Here is a 9786-nt window from a genome sequence, read left to right as displayed (position 1 = left end):
CTCAAAAGAAAAAAGATGTTTAGTGTTGGTGACATCATTGACATTAGTTGTGGCCTTTCTGGGGCTGCCCAGCTGTTTGGAGTGAACAGCTCTTACTGATTTATGAATTCTGGTTTGTTCACAGACAGCAGAGTTCTTTCCTTGCTTGTTCCCTTTGGGCTGGTTTGCTCTTGTGTCTAACCGGGTGGTGTCTAAGAAAACCAGACTCTGTCTTGGCTGTCTCACACAGAAGCCCCTGAACATTTTACTGCCCATCCTCCCTCCCCAGATTTCTGCCTGCCTTCTGGGCACCAGAAGTCTTAGCCAGACGGATACAGCGGGTTCTGTGGTGAAACACAAATGACAGAGGTGCTCCCTGCCTTCTGTGTTCTGGTTTTCCACCAGGAGCCCTGGCCTCCTTGCAGAAACATCGAGGTGACATGTAGCATGACCGAGCTCGCTGGCGCCTCTTCATCGTGCTGCCACCGCCCTGCAGGAAGAGGGGCCATGCAGTCAGTCTTGCACCACTTTCAACGTTTACGAGGGAGAGGTACTGCGGTTCCTCATGTGGCCAGGACCGTGTGGTCACTCTTTGGGGGTGTTGACGTGGCCGCGGGTGTACTTGGTCACCTCTCCATGTGTCCAGAAAAGTGCTCAGGGTTGAATTCAGCCATGTCTGCCTGAATGCACTTTGGGATTCCATTCCTGCCGCTTACGGGGCGCACTGCAGATCCCTGCATGCACAGAGCTTTACTGAACACAAAGTCAGTTGTTCGTTGCCGTGCTCTGTTGCCCCTGCTTCTGGCTTCGTTCATGTGGTTTTTGCTCAGTTCTTCCTTGGCCTTAGGAAACAGGCCAACTCTTGTTTTTTCGGAAAACATTTCACCTGGGCATGTTTTTATATCTATAATTATGGAATTTTTATGTAATCACATAATTACAAAATATAACACAGTCAGATGTTAATTACCTTCATGTGTATAATAGCATGGATTATTTTCTTTAATCATCTCAAAAAAGAAAAATACAAGCAGTGTTTCAAAACTCTCTTCTCTTTCTGAACAGAGGGTGGCTCCCACTTCATCAACACCTCATCGCCGCGAGGTGAGGCTAAGATGAGCATAACCAGTGATGAGGTGAACTTCCTGGTGTATCGGTATCTCCAGGAGTCAGGTAAGAGGCTTGGTTTTCTGTTGGGAGGAAATTTATCTTCAGCATCTCACAAGCAGAAGGATCAACGCTTAATTCAAAACCAGGCTGTAGAAGAAGAAGAAGAGCTAAGAAGGTTCTTAGTGCTGATGGGGAGAAGAGAAGGTTCTCGAACTGTGCCATCCCCGGGTGGAAACAGGGAGTGTGTTCTTTCTTCCCTTGACACTTCTGTGCAGATGAATCAGGCGGGAATCAAGAGCGGTTGTGGTGAATGTGGAAAGGACGGAAGCAGTGTGGGGCCCTTGGCCTCCACCTCGGCAAGGGCATGCATGAGCTGGGGTGTGTGTTTGAATCTCTTCAGTTCTGCTCCAGAGATTTATTCAGCTCTCCAGCCTCTCCCACTCCCCGCCCCCAGATGGGCTGCTAGGCCGTTTTCTAAAACTTAGGAATCGTCCTAGCATCTTCCAACATTTTTGATGACCACTGAGACATTACTTTATGGTTAGTAAGTAAACAGCCAATCACATGTATTCCTTGTTGACAAAACAGACCTTGAGCTGAGCAGTTGCCCTCCTCCGCCAGCAGAGAAGTGGCAGGAGGAAGCCACAGAGCCCAGGGCTTGGGTTCTGGCCTGGCTTTTAGCCTGGGTTCGTGGGATCCCTCCAATAATTCATTTAGTTTCTAGAGTGAAAGCTTATTTTTTACATTTTAAAACTTAGAAGATACGTAATTTAAGACTTACAAAACAACATTGGTGCCAAACGTCCTGATACCCACCTACCCATTCAACTTAAGAACAAACCTCTCAGGTGCATTGGAAACCCCGCCCATGTTTGCCTCCCCCCTTCCTCGATGATAACGACCCTGGTGGGCTTGCTGGTTGTTATCTCCACGTGTTTGCTACACATAGCCGTTTTCCTAAGCAACATACAGTGCAGGTGAATTCGTTTCCTGGGGCTGCTACAGCAACGTACCGCAAACTGGGGTGGCTTAAAAAGAAATATGTTGTCTCCTAGTTCCTAAGGACAGAAGTCCAAGATGAAGGTGTAGGCAGGTCGGTTCCTTCTAAGGGGAAGTGTCTCCTGTGGCCCTGCCTGGCTCCTGGGGCCTTGCTGCAGTCTTTGGATTCCTTGGCTTGTAGGCACATGACCCTCGTCTCTGTGTTCAGCTTTGTCCACATTTCCCTGTGGTAAAGACAGATTGGATTCGGAATTTACCCTCCTCCAAGACAACCTCATTTTAGCTATTGTTTTTGAATACAGCAATAATTACATCTGCAGGGACCCTGTTTCTAAATAGTGTCACATTCTGAGGTGCACTGTTGGTGAGCACTTCAACTGGTGAATTTGTGGAGGAGGGGGCACACTTCAACTCGTAACAGTTGGTTTGGGATCTTTTTAAGCTTCGTGTCCTTGGTATGAGATTGTATATATTCTGGAACTTGATTATTTGAAAAGGAAACCCCAGTTCCTAGGCCTCCTCCTCCCAGAGATGCGTGCATTCGATTTGAGGGAAAACCAGTCTGCGATCCTCTAGGTGTGGGTTCTCTCACAGCTGGCCTGGTAGGGTAGGATGTAGGCATTGGAGCCACACAGAATGGCTCGAGCTCTGATCCTCAAACAAGTCTGAGTGAGGCCTGTTCATGAGAGCCTGGGTTTCCTTGACCAGGCAAATGTGGTCCAGTATGTCGGGCATGTAGCACATTGTAAGTGCGTGCCTTCCCCATCCAAGCCTGGGTCTCTGTCCCATGCACTCCCAGCTAGTGTTATTCATGGAAAGTACGCGTTCTTTCTGCATATATATCAGATGCCTGCGATTGGCTGTTGCCAGAACATAGTATAAGAAATTGGTATACAAAGCAAAATATGTACTGCCTCACCCCTGGAAATCAGGGAAATGATATCCGCTCTGCTAATACGTCAACCTCAGTTCTTAGAGCAGCACAGGTGGTCTCCCGCCTCAGAGCTCAGAGCTTTCCAGAGGTGCCTGCAAATGGAAATCACATGTACCAAACCCTGATTCCCCGTCGACTTGTGGCATGGAATTTGAGATTCTTTCCATTTAGCAACACCTCTGCACAAGGACACGATGAAGGCCAAAGAGACTCACAGCTCTTGTGTAAACAAGTCCCAGGCTGGAACTGTCGGGTGTGAAGGACCACGTGCTCCGTAACCTGGAGACAGCCGTGCTGCTGGCTGGTCCCCAGGGCCACGGAGCATGAGCTTTGCTGGCTTCTTGAAATAAACACAGAAACCCCCATCCCTCCCCAGAAAGGTCGGCTTCCTTATTCAGTGTTTGTTTATGAAGCTTCTGTAACTAGGCAGCTGAGAGGGAGAATCGGAGCACAACAATGCATAGACCTTGGCAAATGTCAACTTTGTGTAACATCTGTGAGTTCCATTCCCGATTCATCAGTGTCACTAAAGTATAATAACACTTCTTAGGCAGAGTTGATATTGAAGAGAGAGACTATTGCACTTTCTTCAGCTCACTATGTGCATTGTGGAACTTTTTAGAGCACCCTACAAGGTTATATTCAAAGGAAGAAGGGAGCAAAGAAATACTTAATGTTGAAATGTTCATTCTGGAGTTATTTTCTGTTTGTCTCAAGTCCTAAAGTTTTGGTTAGGTCAGTAGTCATTGAGCCCCCATCAAGAAAGCGTACCTTCTCAGCCTATCGCTCTCTCCCTTCTACCTTAACTAAAAAGGAAAATATTTCCCTGATCATGCTTCCTCCTCAAGCACCTGTACTCTCGTTCCTGCACCTCACCAAACTCATTAAAAACAAGTTCTGCATCTCAGAAGATGATTCATTCCTCAACTCCTTCCAGTCTGGCTTTCTCCACTAGAAGTTGTCAGTAAATTCTGGGTTCCCAGATCCAGTGATCTTACTGCAACTGGCATTCCTCCTTCCCTGGTCATCCCTCCTTACCTGTGTGTGGCAGGAAGCGGGTGGGGCTGGGGGTGGGCAGTGAGGAAGGGAGTAGGTGTTTCCCGGCAGTGCAGCAAGGACAGCTGCTTCGTGGAAGGTCTACTTAGAACACTCAACCCCACCTTCCAGGTGCAGTGACGGACAAGTTTTTCAGAGTCACCAAGCATGTAGCCTGAGCCCTGCTTCTCTACCCTGGACCCAGCAGACCAGTTGCCATTCCTATCCATCCGTTCATCTCCTTCACCAGTGTCTCTCTTCCTCCCCTCTGCCAGTATCCATGGTGTCAGTTAGGATGCATTAGGCTGCAAGGAAGGGAATCCTCAGTGGAGCACTGATGACCTCAGATAGCAGGGAAGCAGGGTGTTGAAGAAGGATCCAAGACACATCTCTTCAAACTGGGGAAAGAACCTCAAAAACAGACGTGTTTTGTTCCTCTGCCCACAACAGGCAGAAGTCAGGTCATCTGGCTTTTAGCAAACCACATGTATTTCCCTACCTGTGTGGATTAGTGGATTTTCATTGTTGCCCTTGTTACTTGTCCAAAGCAAGGGCTTTGCCCATCAGAAGCACTCAATGGATGTTACCCACAGGTGACATCTCATAGCAGCAGACTCATGGCAGTCTGAAAGAGGAAACTAGTTAAAGCAAGAATGTTAAGTAGTAGGGAACTTCTGCATTACCAAACTCTAGTGCCAAAATGGATTTGTTGGGTTTTGCGTGAGTTCAGCAGTCTGGCTTTGACAGGTGAGATGGTTTGGCTGTGTCCCCACCCAAATCTCATCTTGACTTGTAGCTCCCATAATTCCCACATGTCATGGGGAGGGACCCATTGGGATGTCAGTGAATCATGGGAGCAGGTTTTCCCGTGCTGTTCTCGTGGGAAGTGAATAAGTCTCACGAGACCTGATGGTTTTATAAAGGGGAGTTCCCTTGCACACCTTCTCTTTCCTGCAGCCATGTAAGATGTGACTTTGCTCCTCATTCACCTTCTGCCATGATTGTGAGGCCTCCCCAGCCATGTGGAACTGTGAGTCCATTAAACCTCTTTCCTTTACAAATTGCCGAGTCTCAGGTATGTCTGTGTTAGCAGCATGAGAACGGACTAATACAATGCGTGAGTCCATTGGCCTCTGTCTTACGGGATCCATTGCCCGGTCACTTGTGCTATCTGGGCAGTTTTTAAGAATCACATGGTGGCCATGTGCCTTTCCCATGAGCTCATGTTACCATCCCAGGAGAGGAGAAGCAAGGGAGCGAGCCCCTATAAATGTGCACAGCCTGCACCTGCTGTAGTGAGCAGCTCCCCCAAATGCTTGGGGAATCGTGAGTTGTTGGCCCCCGCATATTTCAGAATACAGCAAGGGAAGTGGAAGTCCATTTTCCACTTAGTATGGAAAGAGAGAAGATTTGGCAAGTGAGTCCCTGTAAACATATTATTTCCTCTGGGACTTCATCCCAAAATCCAAACTATAAAGAAAACATGTTCTCCCAGACCCACATTTTTAGCATAAATTAAACAATTCACAGGAACTTGCAAAACAGTATGAGGAATACAGGGAAACAGAACCACAGATTCAAACTGAATTTAACTGAGAAAGAGCTGCCTGCAAGATAATCGGGTGATAGATTCGGGGGAAAGGAAGGTACTATGAAAAATTTTGTTAAAAATTTTGAGACTCACTCACACTGAGGGTCTCACTCTGTTGCCCCAGGCTGGAGTGCAGTGGCACGATCACGGCTCACTTCAGGCTCTGCCTCCCAAGCTCAAGTGATCCTCCCACCTCAGCCGCCCGAGCAGCTGGGACTACAGGCTTGTGCCACAAGAAATTATGCCCAGCTAGTTTCTTATTTTCTATTTTATTTTATTTGTAGAGACAGGGTCTCACTGTGTTGCCCAATCTGGTCTCAAACTCCTGGGTTCAGTAGATCCTCCCACCCTGGCCTCGTCAAGTGCTGGGATTACAGGCATGAGCCACCACATCACCTGGCCAAAAACATTTTTTCAAGAAAGAGAAGATACTGCCTGAAGAGGAAAGAAGGAAGGAATGTATAGAGCTGGCTTGAGCATAATGAACACACAGAGCAGTTCTGTCATCCTCAAAATTGCCTTGTGTCCCTTTGTACTCAGCTCCTCTTCCACCCCCGCCCCGCCCCTGGCAACCACCACTGTTCTGTCCCTAGAGTTTTGCCCTTGCAAGAATGGCATAGAGATGGCATCATACAGCGTGTAGTCCACAGAGTGTGACGTCTTTCACTCAACCTCATGCGTTTGAGAGTCATGCGTGCTGTTGTGTGCACCAGCCATTCATTCTTGAATAGCTAAGTGGTATTCCATTTTGAATGCTGTTTCCACGATTTGTTTATGCATCCTCACATTTGCGTTCTTTCCAGGTTTTGGTGATTCCAGCATAAAGCTACAAAAAACATTTTCATACAGATCTTTTGTGTGAACGTAGGTTTTCATTTCTCTTGGGTAAATATCTAGGAGTAGGGTTAATGGGTCATGTGATAAGTGTAGGTTTCACTTTATCAGAAACCAGTGCATTCTTTTCCATCTAAGGCAGAGGCAGGACACATCATAAACATGAGTGGTTTTATAGAGATGAGCTGAGTCACAGAGCTCCTTTGCCTGTCGCACAAGGCATATTGGAAAGTATGTAAAGGGATATTAGCCCTGGCATATATATCTGCAGGACGCTCCTGGAGTGTGATTCTTCTTTGAGGATTTGCAGCTAGCCTGCTGGACTAATTTCATGAACCTGTCAGGGTCACAGTTTCCATGGGCAGACATGAATGTAACCCAGGTCGACTGAGTGACAGAGCGTCCTTGTTTGCATACCTTCCCCTCCTTAAGCAGTGCCGTTGGTCTAACCTTCTGCTTAAAAACAGAAAAGTCTATACAGCCTCATCATTCCTCCGGTGGATACACCCAGGCATCTGGGCATGGCAAAGGCCGGGCTTCCAGATAGCGCGATTCCGCAGGCTGGGCCCTATGGCAGCCACGAAAGCTCTCTGTGCATTTGCCCACATACGCATGGTATCAAAGTCATCAAAAACCCAGGGAAGTATTTCCCTACCTGGAGCTTTGTGACTGATGTCCACCCACTACCAAAAACAGGCAGATGAGTAATAAAAACCATGTGATGACGGTGGTGGCGGCAGTACTGAAGAAAAAGCAACACAGGTAGAAATAGAATTTCACTAATGTTGTGTCCAACACAAGGACGTTACCAAGTTCTGTGTCCATGACGGCAGTAATTTTAAACACTGTAGCTACTAAAAGGAGCTTGTCGCCATAATAAATGGTAAAAATTCACTTCTCACACGCTGAATTCCCAGAGTGAGGAACTTCTGGCTTAGCTGTGAAGATTTAAAGACCCTAGAGGATGATTGAAAACTCCTTATTCAGTGGAACTTATGTTCTGATTTGCCCTGATTTGTCGCTGAGAGGCCAATTTTTTATACATATTTCTTGCCTCCATTAATGTCACCAAACATGGGTTATTCAGACTGAGAGTATCACTGGTTACCAAAAGTGAGCGTCTACACTCTGGCCACTCTGTTTTCCTAAAGAGCCCGTTTCTGCACACACAACTACCTGGGTAGAAGTAGGCATGCTTCTTCTGTTTACATAATGTATCTATGGCTGTGTTATGTGTCATCTTTGCTCATGAGGAGGATAGTGCTACGGTCCCAACGTTTCTGTCTCCCCAGATTCCTGTGTTGAAATCCTAACCCCCAAGGGGATGGGTATTAGGGGCTGGGACCTTAAGGAGGTGATGAAGTCATGAGGAGAGCTCCTTTGCCCCTTCCAGCATGTGGGAACACAATGAGAAGGCGCCGTCTATGAACCAGGAAGCGGGTTCTTAGCAGACACTCAGTCTGCCACGTGTTGATCATGGACTCTAGCCTCCAGAACTGAGAGACACACATGTTGTTTATAAGCCACCTACTCTATGTATTTTGGTAAAGCAACAGAAACAGCCTAAGATAATAGTGAAACAGTACCTCCACATGCCCAGACTTTCAGGGTTGTGAATGTATCTTAGTGACATTTGTCATTCATTTTGTGAAGCTTCCATGCCAAGAAAATCATTAATAAGAAAGATTTCTACCCAGTGTGGTGGCCCACGCCTGTAATCCCAGTACTTTGGGAGGTTGAGGTGGGCAGATTGCTTTGAGCCCGGGAGTTCAAGACCAGCCTGGGCAATAAATACAAAAATTAGCCAGGTGTGGTGGTTCATGTCTGTAGTCCCAGCTACTCAGGAGGCTGAGGCAGGAGGATTGCCTGAGCCTGGGAGGTCAAGGCTGTGGTGAACCATGATTGTGCTATTACACTCCAAACTGGGTGACAGAGTGAGACCTTGTCTGAAAAAAAAAAGAAAGAGTCTTGCTGGGTGACACACTTCACCTGCAGTGCTTCTCTCAGGTGGCGATGCCATTCAGGTGAGTTAGTGTAAGAGGAGTGCATGGAAGAGTGAGACCTCAGCGGCCTCCTCTTTCCACAACAAACCCAAGCACAGATAAAAGGCTGTGCTGAGCGCCCAACACACAGCAGGGTTATACTGTCCAAAAAGAGTACCTGGCAGATGACCCAGCAAGTTCACAGCGGGTAAGCTGGTGTGGATCTTGGTTAGAGTGAGGTGGGGCGCAGGGAAAGGTTCCCTGTTCTTCAACACTTTCTACAGAAACATGAGACTGAGGGCGAAGTGGTCCCCTCTGAAAAAGCACCAGGTATCTTGTGGGGGACTGATGCTGAGGGATAGGTTGTGGCTCATGCCCTGTAGAAGAGAACACCGCTCAAAGCCAACCAGTCTGGATTCAAGAGGGGTCTCGGGAGCTTCAGTCTGTCCGTGGAAGAAGCACTTCCCTGACCTTCCCTGTGTTCCAGTGCCCTTCATATCCTAGGCCTCTGAGCAGGGCGCTGTCAGTGGAGTGGGCGGTTCCCCTCACCTCCTGCCGGCCTGGCATTTCACCATCCTCGAGTTTCTGCCAGAGTGGAGGCCGGGCTGTGTGCTGGGCTGATTCCTCCTGTTGCATCTGTGAGCTGCTATTGTGAGGATGGTGGCTTGAGAGGGCTGAACAGAAAGACATGCCCCCTCCTTTCCAAGACTGACCTCACACTGTAGAGGAGCAGCACAGGGTCCTTTAGAAAACCTCGGCGGAAGCAACCCGGATGTCCATTGACAGGAAATTCCATCAACAGAACGTGTCCATCCGTACAGTGGAATATCATGACTCAGCTTTGAAGAGGAAGGAAATTCTGACACAGGCTCCAACACGGATCACACTCGAAGACATTATGCCAAGTGAAATTAGCCGATCACAAAAGGCAAATACTGTAGGATTCCACTTAGAAGGGATACCTCGAGGAGTCCAATCCAAAAAGACAGGCAGTGGGAGGGTGGTTACTGGGGGATGGGGAGAAGCGGGGGATGGGGAGAAGCGGGGGGATGTGGAGTTGCTATGCAATGGGTACAGTTTCCATTTTGCAAAATAAAGTTCTGGGGATGGTTATGGTGATGGTTGCACAGTAGTGTGAATGCCCCTAATGCCACTGAACTGTGCACTTAAAAATGGTTAAGATGGAGGCCAAGGTGGGAGGATCACTGGAGGCCAGGAATTCAAGGCAAGCTTGGACGACATAGTAAGACCCTGTCTCAACACCAAAAAAAAATTCAAAAATTAGCCAGACATGGCTCACACCTGCAGTCCCAGCTACTCAG

The 9786-nt window shown here is 47.8% G+C and overlaps 1 protein-coding gene across 7 annotated transcripts in view; it reads left to right on the top strand.

Moving 5' to 3' along the window:
* TBL1X (transducin beta like 1 X-linked) overlaps window positions 1-9786 on the top strand; it is a 261274-nt gene that overhangs the window by 192188 nt on the left and 59300 nt on the right. For 3 of the 7 annotated variants that reach the window (XM_026449812.1, XM_026449813.1, XM_026449814.1), the window contains 2 exons: window positions 385-529; window positions 1045-1152. In XM_026449812.1, the coding sequence (XP_026305597.1) occupies window positions 427-529; window positions 1045-1152 (211 nt within the window). In that variant the 5' untranslated portion in view covers window positions 385-426. Of the gene's footprint in view, window positions 1-384; window positions 530-1044; window positions 1153-9786 lie in introns of those variants that run through there. The other 4 variants (XM_026449816.1, XM_026449817.1, XM_026449815.1 and 1 more) reach the window with 2 other exon arrangements.

Source organism: Piliocolobus tephrosceles, chromosome Y (assembly GCF_002776525.5).
Source record: "Piliocolobus tephrosceles isolate RC106 chromosome Y, ASM277652v3, whole genome shotgun sequence".
Classification (NCBI taxonomy): Eukaryota; Metazoa; Chordata; class Mammalia; order Primates; family Cercopithecidae; genus Piliocolobus; species Piliocolobus tephrosceles.
The sequence above is the reverse complement of the archived record's forward strand: the minus strand, read 5'-3'. Positions and strand labels throughout refer to the sequence as shown.